This window comes from Meles meles, chromosome 1 (assembly GCF_922984935.1).
Source record: "Meles meles chromosome 1, mMelMel3.1 paternal haplotype, whole genome shotgun sequence".
In the NCBI taxonomy this organism is placed as follows: domain Eukaryota; kingdom Metazoa; phylum Chordata; class Mammalia; order Carnivora; family Mustelidae; genus Meles; species Meles meles.
Genome location: NC_060066.1, coordinates 119,155,833 through 119,172,266, shown reverse-complemented (window position 1 = coordinate 119,172,266; position 16,434 = coordinate 119,155,833). Strand labels below are relative to the sequence as shown.

Genomic DNA, 16,434 nt, shown 5'->3' with positions numbered 1-16,434 from the left:
AGCCTGGCAAGCAACTTGGGAGAGATGGGATTCTAGGCTCACAGCCAAAATAGGGACCAGGAAGCAACAGACAGGAAGCTACCATACACATAGGAGCCTGTGGCCTTTATTTGTGCCCCAACACCCCCCAAGTAGAGCCAGAGACCTGGGGCTCAGGGTTGCACCCTCCAAGTCCCCTACCCCAGACACTCCTTTGAGCCAGAAGTGTATAAAGTGCTGGTGTGTGATGATCCTCTGGGGAAGGCCAAAGGGATCCAGATCCCCACCCCTGGACCAAGGCAGCAGGCGGGAGGAGGAACTCTGCTCTGAAGGGCAGGGAATTGCCCTAGGTAGTACCCAGAGTGTGTGGAGGGAGAGCCACCTACCACCACCACCTTGGGGGCCAGTGGGGCTGGGAAACTCAGATGCAGTCCTGGGCAGGAGGGAACTGAAAAGGGAGCCTTTGCCAAGGTGCCCTAAGGGGGTGGAGCTGGGAAATGGACAGCTTCTGCCCCCTGTGGAAGGAAGGGGGAGAAGAGGGGAGGCCTGGGTGGTCTCAGAGAATGGGACAACCCCTCCGGCGCTTGTTCTTGCGAACCTGGAGGCCGGCCCGAGTGGCCATCTCGAATACCTCCCTCACCCCCTCCTTGGTCTTGGCTGAGCACTCAAGGTAGCCAAAGGCACTGATCCGGTTCGCCATGTCCCGACCCTCCTCAGATCGCACAGGTTCCTGAGAAGACAGGAGGCTAGAGGTCAAAGGAAGCTGGTGGCCAAGTGTACCTCTCCCTACTTGACCTGTAAGGTGTAGTGACTAGAACAAATACCTCCACCAGCCCTCACCTAACAAAGCACCCAAGTCCCAGCCTCCCTGGATAGTTTCTGAGCGAGGACCCAAGACATTTACATTAAAAATGGCCTCCCTTGGCCCAGTTATCCTGTGGTACACCCTCTTCTGGCCCAAATAGTATCTGCTGCCTCCTAACCAACCTTCCCCACCACAGTTCTCACACCCCATGCTCTACCGAAAGAATTTCTCTTAACACAGGTGGGACTAGGTTTAAGACTTTGCCATAATTATCCTTCTGGGAAAGTCCATATTCCTCATCCTGGCAACTTCTTTAATAAGCCCTAGTCCTCTGGCCAGAGAGCCACTTCCCAGGTAAGCCAGCAGCCTCGCTCTCCGGGCCTTCTGGCCATTTCCAATGCCCGCCTTCCCCCGTCCATGTCTGCTCACACCTCCCGGGTATACACTGATGGCCCGACCTACATACCCCAAGCAAAACACCTAAGAAGCTGCCTTTGAGGGTGGGTACTCCTCTTAATAGTCCTGACCCAACAGGAAGGGACAATAGATGACATTAAAATGCCAAGTGACCTTCGACGAGTCACCATTTTCTGACCATTTCATCAGACACTGGATGGGAGACAAAGGGCCCTTCTGGCTCTTCCCACCAGGGAGGTCAGCTGGAGTGTATGCCTCACGAGGGTCCTCAGCCCCTCCAGGGGCTCCTGGCCTGGCTGCCCCACCCACCTGCTTCATCTTGGCCAGCTCTCTCCTGGTATGTTCATCTTGCCTTAGGTCCTTCTTATTCCCCACCAGGATGATGGGCACGTTGGGGCAGAAGTGCTTCACCTCCGGGGTCCACTTCTCAGGAATGTTTTCTGCACAGAAACGTCCCAGCAGGTGTCAGTGCCTCCACTTGGGCTAGAAACACCCCCCCCACCCCCTAGGGCCCCCTTCTCTCCCCAGAGCAGTTGTTATTGGCTCTAGGGCACAACAGTCCCTTGCACAGCTCAGAGCGCCCCCCCCCCCGCCCCATAGTACCCCCTCTGAGTCCTCCCAAGGACCAGAGCCCCCCTCCCCAGCGCAGGTGGCTAACAGCACCCTGTCTTGGAAGGTGGCTGAAATGAGCTAAGATGAGCTACCTCAGGGTGGCTGATTCCAGGGGCTCCTCAGTGCCCTTCCTCCATCGCCCTCACCCCCACCTCACCCAGGCTGTCGGGGCTGTCGATGGAGAAGCACATGAGGATGACATCAGTGTCCGGGTAGGAGAGAGGCCGCAGCCGATCGTAGTCCTCCTGCCCGGCTGTGTCCCACAGCGCCAGCTCCACCTGCCGCAGGGGGCTAGTGAGTAAGCTAGCTGCCTGCGGGTCCCAGTTCCACCCCCTCCCCGGCCGCCCAGAGGTCCTCTGAAACCATGGGTCCTTTAGGTTCACTCAACAGCTATCTCTTGAGCACTTGGTGTGTGCCAGGGACAATGCGAGTCACTGTCCCGCAGTATAAATTTGGTGAGTTTCTAGAAATCCTGAGACATGGGAGCTTGATCTGTATGTAGCTTATGAGCTACTGTTGTGAGCACCACGATTTGATTTTAAGTCACAAAGCCCTTTGAAGGAGGCCTTACCACTCCCCCTTTTGCAGTCAGAGGGTCTTAAACTCAGAGGCAAAAGGACTGGGCCCAGATGACAGAGTCAGGGCGTAGAGACCCAGGAAGTGTGGCCAGGTTTCCTAAAACTACAATTTCGCTTACAACTTGCACTGGTTCCAGCAGGGAGAGTGAAGCAGGGGGTGGGCGGGCGGTGAGGAAGGCTATCCAAGGTCCACAGCAACGGGGTGGGGCTCTCAGGGGGAGACAAGAAGGGTTCTTGGCCTTCACCTGCTTGCCGTCCACCTCTATGTCTGCGATGTAGTTCTCGAAGACCGTGGGGACGTAGACTTCAGGGAACTGATCCTTGCTGAAGACGATGAGGAGGCAGGTCTTCCCACAGGCCCCATCCCCCACAATCACCAGCTTCTTTCGGATCGCAGCCATGGCTGGGGCTGACAGGGAAAAGGCAGGGTAGATTTGGGGAAAAGCCAGTAAAACCAAGAACGTTTCTTTGGGGGATCCCCAAGACCAAGACCTGGAAACCGAGGCCTCCCGCAAAGGGAGGGAAAGGGGCCTGCTCAGATGTGTTCTTGCCAAGAACCAATCGTTCAGACAACTGATCTTGAAATGGTAATCTCTGGGGCAGGGGCAGGAGCAGGTCTCCCTGGACAGGTCAGAATATGGAGGTGGGAGAACACCCACCTGGGAGCCAGCTGTGGGGATCTGGACACTTAGAGGGGTGCTCGGGGATTAAGGACATGCCCAGAAGAGGCAGCTTGAATCTGGTATATCTACCAGGCCTTCAAGTCAGACTTATGCGTTAGCAGGATTTTGATACTTTTTTAAAGTTTCGTAATCACTAGAGTCCAATCAAGAACACATCGTCCCTCACTCAGGACAAGTCATGCCTGCCTCGTCACAAGCGAGGAGTCCCTCTCCCACAGGCTGGCAGAAGCAACGACCAGGTGACAGGTGGGTAAGGGAAAGCGTCCTGAGCCTTTGGGCAAAGATCATCTCCCTCAGTCCCTGGAAGCCTGCAAAGGTGGATGGCAAGCTTCCTTCCCATTCTGACACACTAGTAAAGTGAGGCTCAGGAAGGTTACAATGTGTGTTCGGTGTCATGGCAGGGATGGCATTCAGGGCACACAGGGCTGTGTGACTCTGGAGTCTGTTGCCTTTTCTACCTATCACCTCAGCGATGGGAAAAAGAGGAGGCAGGGAAACCCAGACAGAGGGACCAGCAGCCAACCGGCTTCCCTGGCCCACCCCAGCCCAGTCCCCAAAGCCAGCCCCGAGTCACACAAAGGAGGCTCAGTCCCGGCAGTGCCCACAGCCCACATTCGGGCAGTCTGCCCTCCTCCCCCCTTCCTCCTGGGCCTGGCAGCAACACTGGGTCACTCAGCCCCAGGCAGGGGACAATGACCACACTGTAGGGAGCCACACATCCACCACAGCAGAGTGACCGAGAATAATCCACTAGGGAATCACCTCCACCCATCCTCTGGAACAGCCCCTTCCCCCACTCTCCGTCCAGCTCACCCCCAGGCCCTGCCCACCACCCCTCCCTGTGACTCAGGGCAAAGAGTCAGCTTCCTGAGGTTAAGTCTGTCCCCAGTCCCCAACACACCCAAGCGAGCCATCTGCACAGTTCATCACACCTACCCGGCCTCCCTGCTCCTGAGCTGAGCCTCACTTCCTCCCTCCCTGGGGAGAGCAGCTGCCCTCCAGGCCGTCTGAGGTTCCCAGGCCTCCCAGGCCTCCAGCCTCCAGCCTGGGAGGAAGAGAGGGCGGGCTGCAGAGCCTAGATGGCCCTCGAGGCTGTTGGGAAGGGGGAGGGGGCTAGAACCGGAGCAGGAGCTGGGAGGAGCTCCCAAAAAAGAGCTGAACAAGGGCCAGTCGCCTCACCAACCAGGCAGAGAGCAGTTAAGAGAGAAGGGGATGGTAACCTGATCTCAGCCCCAAACCTGGCTTTCTCTCTCAGTCCCACATCCTGTCAAACTGGGCTGAACTCCTGTACTCCCCACAGACCACCACCACCCCAAAGCCCTGGCTTGGGCTGCCTTTTAGGAAAGCGAATACTCCAAGCCCAAAGCTGATTCTCTCCAAACGGTGGGATCCTGGGTGGCCTCTCTCCTCTCCAACACACACACACACACACACACACAGGCACAAAACTGGGATGAGAGGAAGTGGATATGAGTCAGAGAGAATTTATAGGAGTTGAGAGGATACGGCCACACTCTCCCCACCACAAAAGGGACTCCCTTCCCGGTACCCTGAGAGATAGGCAAGAAGGCATTCACCATGCCAGTAGATCCTTCCAAAAATGAAAACCACCTTCAGAAAGGGGGTTCTCCCCGGAAATTCTGCCCAGGGGATCAACTCCCCCCACCCACTCCCACTAGTTTCACTGGTCTAGCAGTGCAAAAACAGGCTGGAGCAGCCCCACCTGGGACGTGACCACCATGGTGACAGTCACCACCACGGTGACAGCCACCACCATGGTGAGTACAGCTGCTTAGGTGTGAGTACGCACTGGCCTCCTACTGCAGGTTAGTCTCAGTGGCACCAGACGGTGGGAGCCACAGGACAGAATTCAGAGGCAAGGGCATGCATTAAGTGACCTGGAGCCCCCAGCTCAATGAGAAGACTTTCACTTCAGGCTCTCATTGGACAAGAAGAGCAGCTGGCCTAGGCCCAGGCCAGGCCACTAGGCCCAAGGCCAACATGGCAAGGAAAACAGCTCCCTGTGAGAGGCAGCGCCAGAAGAACTGCCCCACTGACCCTAAGAGGGTCAGCAGCGGCCCTTTCCCGACCCCACCCCGACCTGACACAGAGGCTGGAATGGAGCCTGAAGCTCCTGGGTGCTGCCTGCAGACAAGACATCCCACCATCTCCTCAATCATTCTCTAGATTTCCAGATGACCCAGAGCTGGGCTGTCTGTCCCCTGTAGGCCAGCCCTGAGGGCCAGGGAAAGAATCCGATACCACCTCAACTTTAACACCAGAAGAGAGCGCAGGACTCAGCCTGGGACCCTCCCAGCACAAATCTCTGGCCAGGTTTGTGGGGGTGCAGGGAGGGAGGGGTCTGGAAGGGAGGAGATTCTTGCATACATAAAAAACGAGCGAAATCCTTCCTAACCTCCCCTACATCCCGCCCCTGGCACACTCCAAGAACCGTCTAGGGAGGCGTCCAGACCTCTGAGTGCTGTGGCAGGCCCCACTCCGTCACACCACGCCCCTATTCCCGCCATTCCGCCGGCCCGGCCTGGGGGAATTCCCACCTCCAGCCGGATTCGAGCCCAGACCCATACCCCGGCCCAGGTCCACATCGGGCCGACCCGCCTGCGAGTCTGAGCGCCTGCACTGGGGCTCCCTCGCGGAGACCCAAGTTGCCTCCTGGCTTCTCGCCCGGCGGGACAGATTCCGGGAAGCCGGGCGGGGAAGGGCAGGGACATAGGCGCGGACACAGGAGGCCAGAGGCCCCGCCAGGCAGTTCCCGTAGTGGGGTGGGGGAGAGCCCTCGCCGCGGCGCAGGGAGGGGCCAGCCCACCGACTCCCGCATAGTCCGGACGCCGCGCGTCCCAGAGAAGGAGGGCGGCCCGCACTCTGGCCGAAGCCCCCTCCCCTCCCGACGACCCCAGCTCCGGCCAAGCGGAGGAGGGCGAAAAGTGCTCTCCCGGGAACGAGTTCCCGGGACGCCCGGCCACCCCAGCCCCCGGCCCCGGGTACCTTCCGCTCCGCCGCCTCCAGCTGCGCGGCCAGTGCCGGAGGCTGAGACTGACCCGGGGGGCCCTGCCCCGCCCTCCTTCGGCGCCGCGGCGGGGAGGGGCGGGCCCGTCAGGGGGAGGGACCGGCCGGGGGCGGGGGGTCGGCCCTTGGCTCCGCCTGCCCACCGCCCAGCCTGGGGCCACCGCGGCTTGCCCAGGCTGCTAGCTGGGGTCGAGGAGTGGGCGGCGGTCGGAACCCTTCGAAGACGCAGCCTCTACCCCGCCTTCCAGCCCCCAGGGGCGGACCGGCGTCGGGAAAGTTGTGAGGAGCTCGGGGTGGAGTCGGGAAAGGGCCGCTGCTGCCCTCCGGTGGTCAACCAGGCACGCGCGCCTACACCTCCCGGGACGCTGCGGGAGGGGGCTGCGGAAGACGCCCCCTCCCCCGCTCGTAAAATCCTGCGGGGGAAGTACTGCCCAACATTACGCCCCAGCCCTGAGGACTTTTCAGATCCTTTGAGACTCAGGCCACCTTTCCACTTGACAATTCCCTTCCCCCTGCCTGGAATTTCCTTGAGTCCAATTACTGCGTACCCCTCAAAGGGCATTCCTGGAGGCCTTTCCCCAGCTGGGAATGCACTGCGTTATTTCGGTGCCGCTAGGGACACTTGGCCCAGTCTGATGTGTCACATTGGGTTACTTACCTACGCGTGTGTCTCTTTTCCTCCTGAGGTGGATGACGACAGAGGATGAGAAGTCTGCCGCTACTACATTAGTTTGTGACCTGTTTGCTACATAGCTCAGCCCTTTGAGAGCTCATCGGGGATCTTTGGGTTAAGTGCACCCATCTCCTTTTGCCTGCAAGGAAACTAAGGCTGAGAGAAGTTAAGTGACTTGCCGAAACTTTTGCAGTGTGTATGGAACAGAGAGTTCAGATAGTCAGGACTGTCTGGCTTCAGGGTTGGTGCTCTCTCCCTGCTGTCCTTTATGCTCCTCCTGTCCCTCCCCACTGTCTGGAACGCTGTGTGGCACCTAAGTTTTTCGAGAAATATTGTCTGAATGAATGAATGAATGCCAGAAGTCAGGTAGATTTTAAAGCTCTGAAGTGCAGCCCACACATTTGATAAATGAGTAAGCTGAGGTCCAGGGAACTCTGGCCCCCAGGCCTCTTCACCCACTCCGGAAATACACACTGAGTGTGAACTGAGAGCTACATGCTCAGTTCCAATTGATTTTGGTCCTAAGAACTTACAGTCTAAATTCGAAACACAACTTAAAGACAGCAAGTTACTGAACCCTTATTGCATGTACCTGACTCTACATTCAGATTTAAGTCCTTAAGACAACTCTGTGAGGAAGCACTGTCACTCCCATCTTGCTGAGAAGCAAACTGAGGCTCAGAGAGGTTGCAGAGGACCCAGGGAACAAGACTCTAGAGCCTCCGCCCTTCACTGCTCCTCCATGTAGACAGCTGTTTTACAGGAGGCGGTGGCTGTCCTGGGGGCACGCATGGACCATGGGATACCCATCTCTGAAGGACAAGTGAAGTCTTCCAGATAAGGTGATGAGTAGATATTAAATGGGCTGGAGCCCCAACAGGCCCCAAGAGTTATGGAACCCCCAGGAGGGTGGCAACGGGTTGGAAAGACAGGGCTGGAGGAGGACAGAGTAGACAGATGGTGAACGTCCTTGGATGCCACACTCAGGAGTTGGGTGTTGATTTTTTGGCCTAGGGGCAGTAGGGAGCCACTGAAATGTTCTCTCAAGAACCAGCTGAGATTCACACTGCAGCAAGATCACATTCGGGAATACAGGGACATGACCTGGAGACATGGTTAGGAGCCTTATGTGGTAGTAACAGTAGGAGTGGGGCTAGGTGGACGAATAGGAAATATATTGTGTGATATGTAATCAATGGCACATACTGATTGATTCACTTGCTGGGTAAAAGCCAGAAGCCAAAGGTGACCAGGGCCAAGATTTTTATGTTGGGCTGAAGAGCTGGTGCCCACGGACATGATGAACCTACGTTTGTAGGGCAATGGTGGATTCCGTTTGAAGTACATGGAGTTGGAATGCCAGTGGGATGTCTAGATGTTCAGGAGATGGCTAGGACACGGCGGTCTAAAGCTCAGGAACAATCGGGGGGAAATACTGACTTGGAAAACACCACCAGGTGGGTGAAGCCATGGAAGTGGATGAGGGCACGTGGAGTGGGACAAGCAGAGGGTGAAGACGGAAACTGGGAGTGCTACATTTTTAGGACAGCTTTGTTGTTCTCTCCACCACCTGAAAAAGCATTTTCGTTTCTCATGAAAGTAAATAAAGACACACATTTTTATCCATCGCGTTTATTTACCACTAGCTATTAATTCTGGATCTAACTGACACCCCTTCTTCAGTTACGTTACCACTGAAGAAGGTCAGGGAGACAAGTTCAGAGTCTGGGTTGGCAGAGGGTAAGCACAGAGGGGCTAGGATGGTGGTGGAAGGGGTGGGGCTGAGCCCCTCAGGAATAACTGCCTGGCCCCCCCAGGGGGATGACGAAGACCGAGATGTCATCCCCGGAACCCAGCTTGTTGTTGGGGAGACGCCAGCCACGGTCCCGGGGGGTGCCCCGGGCCCCCAGGACCAGAGCTTGGGCCAGAGCTGTGTACCTGCCAGGAGCACACGTGCACACTCATGTTCCAACATGTATACGGGAAGATCCACACACAGGCCCTCAGGTGGGTCCCCAAGCATTGTTTCCCTTTGCCCCTACCTTCCCCGCTGTCATCCCCCCACCTCCACACAAGCCCTACCTGCTGGGGTCATTGGGCTCATAGGCTGACAGCACCCTGTCCACAGTGGCAGCTACCTCACAGTCACTGGTGACATCCCACAGTCCATCTGTTCCCAGGACTAGCACGTCATCTGGGCAGTGCTCATACTGTGTCAGGTCGTACACTCGCACCTGGCGGGGAGAAGAGAGTGGAGAAGAAGCTTCGGGACAAAGGGACCCTGGAAGAAAACCAGCTTGGGCCCCCGGAGGGGGAAAGGTCTAGTTGAGGAAGCCCCATACGGCTTACCTCCGGGAAGCAGGAGAGGAAGGGCTTGATGGGCAAAGTGGAGCTGCAGACCTTGAGGTTGTGGTCTCCCAAGCCCCGGGTCACCCCGATGGTGGCCATCACACGAGCCTAAAGGGAAGGAGCGCGGGTGCTGCCCTGGCCCTCTCCCAGCCTCTGAAGCTGTGGGCCCTCCCACCCCTGCCCTCGGGTAGAACCTCCACCTCCCTAGACAAATTGTGGTGGGTCCTCCTGCCCTCTCCCACCTCTACCATGTTTACCTTTTTGCCCTCCCCACAGACCAGAGGAAACCTGAGATCCTCCAGCTCGATCTTTTTGTAGGCCCTGGGGAGGGGGGGAGTAGAGGAGGCATCACCCAGGCATCAAAGCCCCTCTCCCAGAGGAGCCACGCCCCTCACACAAACCCCTAAGAAGGACATCCCCCCTAATCCCCCCCACTGGCCCCGCCTCCAGCTTCCACTTGCTGCTGGTGATGGACTGGTTGTGTTGCCATGGGAACGGGCCCCAGCTCGGAGGGAAGTGTTACCAGCCGGTCATGTTCTGGTCCCGGTACAGCATCCTCTGGCCCAGCTCCTTCGGCTGAATTCTGCGGGGGAACTCAAGGTGGGTGAATTCACCACCTAGCAGCTCTGGTTTCAGGCAGCCCTGGGGTCGGGAGTGGCCAGACAGAGCAGAGGCCCGGTAGGCATTAGACTTAGTGCACACCCTGGCGCGTAGATGATGCTAATTACAGCAGGACCTTAAGTGAGCTTTCTTTGCCAGGTGCCATGCACTGTTCTAACACAAAGAAGGTGTATGAACTCGCCTAACCTCACGACAACCCTTAAGGCAGGAGCTACCGACACAAGTTAAGGGAACCATCTGCAGGTCTGACAATTAGCAAAGGACTCGAACCGGGGTTCAATCCCAGGCGGTCCAGCTCCAGAGTCGGTCCTTTAAAGCACTAAACCCTCCTGCCTTTCAGGGGCCTTTGCTACTTCCTTTCCCCACCTCTGACTCCACTTCCTTCCTCAGCGGGGGCCACAGTGGGGGCCCTGGAGTAGCCCACGTTCCTTCCTGCCACATATGCCACCAGCTCAGCCCTCTTCTGCAGAGTAGAGGGGCTTTCCCAGTGGTGGTGGGCGGGGGGCGGGGGGGGGGAAGCATAGGCTATAGAGAGCCACGAGAGTCAACAAAGAATGGGAGCAGGGAGGTTAGTTCCTACTTACAAGCAGCTGAAGACGCTGGCGCTCAGTCTCCGGGGTGAACTCCCGGGACATTGGAATGATTTCACCATTCCGGACAATGATGGCTCTGCCCAGAGAAAGAAAAGGTTTGGGCCAGGCTCTCCTCAGCCCCCTTGTGGAGAATTCCAGAAAGACCAGGCCTTCCCGACAATGACCCTAGGGGTTCCTCAGCCAGACTCCCATCTTTCCTCCCTCATGGCTATTTCAGGCCATCCCTTATGGCTGTGACTGTTCCTGACACCATCCTTCCCTCTGGTTTTTGATTTTTAACACCCACCACCTCATTCTCTTCTATTCCCCCCCGTCCCAGAGTGTGTGACCACCCCCTGTAGGCATTCTCAAACCCTGCTCCCCATACCTGCTGTCACCTGCATTGGCCACATACACCTTGCCTAGCAAGTAGACCACAACCAGTGCACAGCAGCCCCCCTCCACTTGGTGGCCACGCCGCTCCCGGGCCATCTGTTCATCCTGCCATGTGAGGAAGGGTCAGAGGGGGTGAATGAAGGAGAGTTTCCAAGCACACAGCACCGCCCCCAACTGCAGAAATAAACTGGCCCAGCCAAGCCACCCTGGAGGAGAGGAGGGCAGACATGGGTGTAACCCCCTTTTCTCCCCTCTGAACCAAGCTCTGCTCAGGCCCTCCAAGGTGTTGTGGGTACTCAGGACCCCTCACGCCACTTGATTTCTGTAAACAGTGGACCAGAGTATCTGCCTAGCAGACTCCTGCTGGGGGGCACCCACTCACCATGAACTGGAAGGCATTCTCAATGGCCCCCACTACCAGGCTCTCATGGGTCACTTCCTTCTGTGAAGACCAGCAGGACTGAGGACCAACCAAGTGAGAAGAATCAGAGGAACCTGGGGCTCCTGGGGTAGACGGGAGGCAGAGGGGAGGTGGCGAGGGGTCCTGGAGTATCTCTACCAGGTCCTTTAGCTGCTCCCGGATGTGGCGATGCAGGAGCCTGGCGGCCATTTCAGCAGCTCCCCGCCCTGCATGCCCATCAAACAGGCCCCAGTAGTAGAAGCAGAGTCCCTAGTGGAGGAAAAGTTGGAGGTGAATAAGGGATTGTGTGTGTGTGATGCAAGGAGAAGAGCAAGACTCTGGGCAACCATGTAAACATCAGAGAAGAGCTCAGAGTTTGGTATGAAAAGTAAATTAGATTTATTCACTCATTTACCAAGGACCTATTATGTGTCAGAAAGTAAAGCAGCAAAAAAGCCAAACTCAGAGGATAAAAGACACAAAAATAAACACTGGCAGTGAATTAAATCATCCATAAAGACGGGAGCACTTATATTCTAAGTGGTAAACTGAATATTTACACTGACATTCTAACTGCTCAATGCCAGTTCTGTGCCAGAGGTAGAAAGCTAGTGAGTTAGGAGTTTTAACACAGGATGCCTAGAATCCCTGGGGAGAGGTGTTACCATATCTCTGGAGTCAAGGGAAGGCGGTGGGGGCTTACCTGGCCTTGGCTAGGCTCCCTAGGTGCCCCTGAAACACTCCTCCGTCCTTCCACATACACCACCTCACAGCAAGCCTGGTCCTCATTGTGCCGGCTTTTGCCAGCGTTGATGACCCTGCCAGGCCAGAGTGACCACATCAGGTTGGACACCAGACCAGGTCCTGGAATAACCCCCACCTTAGACACACACACACCCTCTCTAGCCTGCTGGCCAAACTGAGAAAGGTCACAGCCGCCTGGGATCCAGGCCAGAAAGAGGAAGAGAAGGGAGGCAGGGCAAGGCACAAGGAGTACTGTCTGGGTGTCGGGCCCCACCACCTCATAGGAAGGCCAGCAGCACCACGTTCCTGCCTGGGTTCCCCCGTTCCTGGCAAAAGGGGCACCCCCATGGGCTGCTGGGGAAGGGGCTGGACAGGGGCAGCAGGGGTCTTACTGCCCTGCTTGCCAACCCCCTACATCCCACCCTGAAGCCTTAACTTTTCTAGTGCTTTGTCCACAGCACCCCACCCTCATGGGCACACCCACCTTTATCTTAAAATCATCCAGTGAAAGTTTCTGCGGCTTTGGCAGTGAGGAAGTGCTCCAGCCCAGATAGGGAAAGAGGAATTGAAATAGGGTAGGGATAGAAGCCCACCTGGACTGCGCAGGAGTCACAGAATCACCAACTCTTCCCAAACAGAAAGCTAAAGGATCTAATGGTGGGGCCACGGGTCTACCAGCCACCAGCCTCGGAGGCCTCAGCGCCCCCATCTCCCTCAGTACTCTGCTTTTCCAGTACAGACATTAAAAACAGACCCGGCCGGGAGTCAGCCGGCTGCCCCCCACTAAGACCGAGGGTCCACTTCCTTGCCAGCCCCGAGCCTCCCTCCGAGAGGCATTCAAAGGGGACCCTCCTGCTTCCTCGGGCGGCCCCCTCCCCCGCCCCTGAGGAAGCCTGAGGAAGCCTGGTGTCGCGGGCTATTTCTGGGTGTGGAGGGGGAGGGGAACGGTAAGAGGTACAGAGAACTGGGGCGCTGGGGTCGGGAAGCCCAGGAGCGAGTCTTTCCAAACGCCATCTCCTCTATTAAAAGCACGCCCCCCCCCCCTTGAAACCCCGCCTCCCTTAGCCATTAAACGGCCTGCCCCGACTGAGAACTGGCCAACTCATCCTCCACGGGGCCCTCCACCCTCCGGGCTCTGGAAGGGGAAGAAGGTCCTGAGGCGGCGCCGGTGAGGGTAGTCAACGAGCTGGAAGGTCCTGAGGAAGACTGCACCGACTTGAGAAAGGGCTGGGGTGGGGAGGGGTGCGGCCCGAAGCCCAAAAGAAAGCAAAGATCCTGGGAGAAGGGAGCTCCCCGCGCCGAGCACGGCGAGGGGCACGCATCCCAGCGCCGGGGATGCCCAGCTGGGGAAGGGGTTGGGGGATGGGGGGGGGTCCCATCCCGCCTAGGGTGTTCCCAGGGGCGCTCACTCGGCGTAGCCCGTGCTCCAGGGCAGGCGACGGCCGGTGTCCGGGGGGCTTTGCACAGCCCGGCCAGCGTGGTCATCGGCGCGTCGCAGCCCCCCCGGGCTCAGCTGCAGGAAGGTCGGTCGGGAGAAACTCGCTCGAGCCTCTACTGTCTTTGCCGGCGCGGCGCTCCCGCTCCCAGCCGTCGCCGGAGGGCTCCTGGGCGCTTCTGGAGGAGCGGCGGTCTGCGGGGACGGCGCGTTGGGCAGGTCTGGGGACTTGGGGCGCGGAGGCGGGGCGCCCCCGGAGCTCACCAGGTGCGCCACTGCCGAGCGCACCCGGTTTAGCATGCTGCCTCCCTGCCCCGCCCTCGGCCGTGGCCCCGCCCCCAGGCGGGCCCCTCCCCCTAGGACGCGCGGTGGGCGGTGCTCGCTCCTGCAGGCTCTCCCCAGCCATTGGCTCTGGGCGGGCAGGGTGGGTCCCGGCAAAACTTCCTCCTGCTCTGGGCCGCCCCTGGCACCGCCCCATCAGCTAGCGGCTCCTTCCCGAGGTGTTCGGGCTTCCCTCCGCCTCGGTTCATTCGCGGCGGTAGGGCCTGCAGTCGTGGAAAGGGGACGGAGGGAAGCACACCCTGTTTCAGCCGTGCTCTAGATGAGACATCAACTAGAACTTCCCCATTGTGACGGGGGGAGGGTCTCCTCGCCCTCGGTTCGTAGCAGCCCGCCTGCCCGAAGGGTGATGGAGCTGGTGACCTCAGAGCGAAACCAGCAGCTTCCGCCACCGCTGGGTGTGAAGCACCTGGTGTGACAACACCTCTGGCTGGGGCTGCTGGAGCGAGAGCGAGGGCGGGGAGCTGGTGCTGGAGGTGCTAACGACGCGGACTGGAGCCGACCACCCTGAATTAGGGAGCCGGGTTTAGGTTCTTGGGCTCCTGACGGCGCTGTTCCCCATTGACGACCACCTCTAGATCTGGGAGAGCGGTTGCCGCTCTGACTCCGCTTTGCTTCTCAGGACCAAATTCCCCCCCACATTTAGGCCTCCCCTGACCACAGCAGGGCTAGTTAATAAGGATAACAATAACTGCTTCGACTTACTGTATAGTAGTCCCGCTACAAAGCACTTTCCACATATTAGACCATTTATACCAAACAGCAGCCCTTCGAGGTGGGTGTTATGTTCTTTTTACCGATGACGCTTCCGTCGTTTACAGGACTTGTCTCAAGAGGTCACACAGCCAATGACTCACACCCGTGCCGGTCCCCAAACGCCCAAACTCCGTTGTGCCTAATGAACCAAGCTGATTTGTCTGGATCGTGGAGGAAGGACTAAGGAGCAGGTGAATGGCAGAAGAGTGAGGGTTCCCCCTCTTCCACCTTACCCCCTGCAGAGGCTGAGTCTGCAGGCCGAACAAGATCTGTAGGCACCGCCAGGGGGAGACAGAGGCCAGGCTAAGTGCTTGCTTGCAAGGGACAGGTAATACTAATTTAGATGCCCAAGGAGCCCTGTTCCTAAGCCGGCTATCAGGTAATTGATCAGTACATTTCTAGAGACACCTCTTGCCCCATGCACTGTCCAAATGGGAACAAGGCCCTGTGGCCCTAATGTAAGTCAGGGTAGCTCTCAGGAATCATTAGCACTGAGTTCATGGTTGGGACCCCATCACTGGGCTCTGTGGGCAGAATGCTCCCTGAACATAGCTCTCTTTTTTCCTGAGCTTGTCTGGCTGGACAAGAGGGAAGTTCAATGCCAGGACCGCTCAGACTATTGGTGCCTCTGAGTGACTGCAGGTTGACCTGGGGTCCCAGAAGGAGTGGCTTTCCTCCCAGCTTCCAAATAAAAATCTCATAATGGTCATTCAGGTATTTATTTATTTATTTACTTACTTATTTGAGACAGATCATGAGCTGGGGTGGGGGTGGGGGGCGGGAGATGCAGAGGGAGAGGGAGAAATAGACTCCCCACTGAGCAGAAATCTCAATATGGGGCTTGATACCAGGACCCTGAGATCATGATCTGAGTCAAAAAGCAGACACTTAACCAACTGAGCCACTCAGGGGATCCTTCATTCAGTCTTTAGACTTGTTGTAATTATACCTACACTCTGGGCAGAGACAGCCAGAAAAATAGAAGTCACAAGAAAAGAAAAACAAATCAGATGCAAAGGTCCATAGACTGGCAAAGGCAAACAGAGACAAAAACCATGCTGTTGCTATGGGTATTTCCCTCCTGTTCAAGAAGAACTGGAATCAGCTCTCAGGTAAATGGCATAAACAACAACAGCAAGCCAAGACTGATGAAAAATATAACATTCTGGCTATTTTTATTATTCAGTGTTTCTGGGGCAGTTGGCTTCCCACTTTTCTGTGTCACCCTGCTCCCTGGTACCTGCTCTTCACAGCACCCACCATGGTGTAGCTACAAATAGGCCACAGAGCCAGGACAGGAAGATCCCTAGCTCCAGCAGCAGATGGGTAGTGGGGATGTCAACAGCACTCTTGGGATCCAGAACCACATCCCCCTACCTAAATGCTAAGGCTCTCCTCTCTCTGAACATCTTACCTCTGATTCCTGACATCATCACACTTCCTCCATCCTCAGACTGCCCCAGAACCTGGTAAGAAAGTCATCATTTCTACTAGTCCCGGAGACAGCAGAAAGGGGAAGGGGAAAGAGGGCGGGTAGGAAGTCAGACTTTGGAGATACTCTTCTCTGCTGAGAACTGAGACTGTTCAGTGCCTGGCCCTGTCAGGGGTGTGTGTGGCCTTGGCCAGTGAGGGGGACCGGGCATCCTCAAGACAGGCCCCTTTATCCTAAGCCACATGCATTGGCTCAGAGCTCAGAAGTAGGCTTTCCCCCCTTACCTCTACCCACCCCATTACTCCAATCACAAAGCCCTCTTAAACTGTGAGGAGTGACCCTCCTGCTAAGAGACAAATTCACAGACCACCTCTCTCTCCCATTTGTCTGATGCTTCCACATCCAGATTCTTACCCTGTAAAGATTTACAAAATTGCAGTTATATTACAACTCATATAATGAAGATATTGGGTCTCAAGTTTGGTTCTCAAGTTGGGGTTCATAGCCATCATCCATAAGGACCCATCAGTCTATTGCAGCCCTCCTCCCTGCTTAGCCTCGACCCTCATGCCTCCTCTAGTCCTTCCTGTCCCTGAGGACACCACTCCTAGGGTAG

The 16,434-nt window shown here is 57.0% G+C and overlaps 2 protein-coding genes across 5 annotated transcripts; both read right to left on the bottom strand.

Moving 5' to 3' along the window:
- Positions 1 to 79: 79 nt before the first annotated feature.
- RHOC (ras homolog family member C) lies at positions 80 to 6,325 on the bottom strand. The gene is made up of 5 exons (XM_046005549.1): positions 6,081 to 6,325; positions 2,637 to 2,800; positions 1,971 to 2,091; positions 1,511 to 1,641; positions 80 to 709 (listed from the first exon to the last, which is right to left on the bottom strand). Exons 2-5 carry the CDS (start codon positions 2,790 to 2,792, stop codon positions 536 to 538), a joined length of 582 nt encoding a protein of 193 aa, XP_045861505.1. The 5' UTR covers positions 2,793 to 2,800; positions 6,081 to 6,325; the 3' UTR covers positions 80 to 535.
- A 2,085-nt stretch (positions 6,326 to 8,410) lies between these two features.
- On the bottom strand, positions 8,411 to 13,598 carry PPM1J (protein phosphatase, Mg2+/Mn2+ dependent 1J). 4 transcript variants are annotated; one of them, XM_045997182.1, is made up of 10 exons: positions 13,266 to 13,598; positions 11,816 to 11,930; positions 11,095 to 11,382; positions 10,705 to 10,817; positions 10,329 to 10,413; positions 9,647 to 9,765; positions 9,381 to 9,444; positions 9,124 to 9,231; positions 8,857 to 9,008; positions 8,411 to 8,712 (listed from the first exon to the last, which is right to left on the bottom strand). In XM_045997182.1, exons 1-10 carry the CDS (start codon positions 13,589 to 13,591, stop codon positions 8,565 to 8,567), a joined length of 1,518 nt encoding a protein of 505 aa, XP_045853138.1. In that variant the 5' UTR covers positions 13,592 to 13,598; the 3' UTR covers positions 8,411 to 8,564. The 4 variants fall into 4 exon arrangements, with proteins under 4 accessions (XP_045853138.1, XP_045853147.1, XP_045853155.1 ...); XM_045997191.1 differs by having other exon boundaries at positions 8,913 to 9,008; XM_045997199.1 differs by lacking the exon at positions 9,381 to 9,444 and having other exon boundaries at positions 9,647 to 9,706.
- Positions 13,599 to 16,434: the final 2,836 nt, after the last annotated feature.

Excerpts from the sequence above, each read along its gene's own strand:
- RHOC (XM_046005549.1), bottom strand. The coding sequence starts at position 2,792 with ATGGCTGCGATCCGAAAGAAGCTGGTGATTGTGGGGGATGGGGCCTGT. Across the intron at positions 1,642-1,970 it reads CGACAGCCCCGACAGCCTGG|AAAACATTCCTGAGAAGTGG; the intron begins GTGAGGTGGGGG and ends GTTTCTGTGCAG. Across the intron at positions 710-1,510 it reads AGCTGGCCAAGATGAAGCAG|GAACCTGTGCGATCTGAGGA; the intron begins GTGGGTGGGGCA and ends CTGTCTTCTCAG.
- PPM1J (XM_045997182.1), bottom strand. The coding sequence starts at position 13,591 with ATGCTAAACCGGGTGCGCTCGGCAGTGGCGCACCTGGTGAGCTCCGGG. Across the intron at positions 11,383-11,815 it reads GGGAGCCTAGCCAAGGCCAG|GGACTCTGCTTCTACTACTG; the intron begins GTAAGCCCCCAC and ends TTCCTCCACTAG. Across the intron at positions 8,713-8,856 it reads GAGCCCAATGACCCCAGCAG|GTACACAGCTCTGGCCCAAG; the intron begins GTAGGGCTTGTG and ends TGCTCCTGGCAG.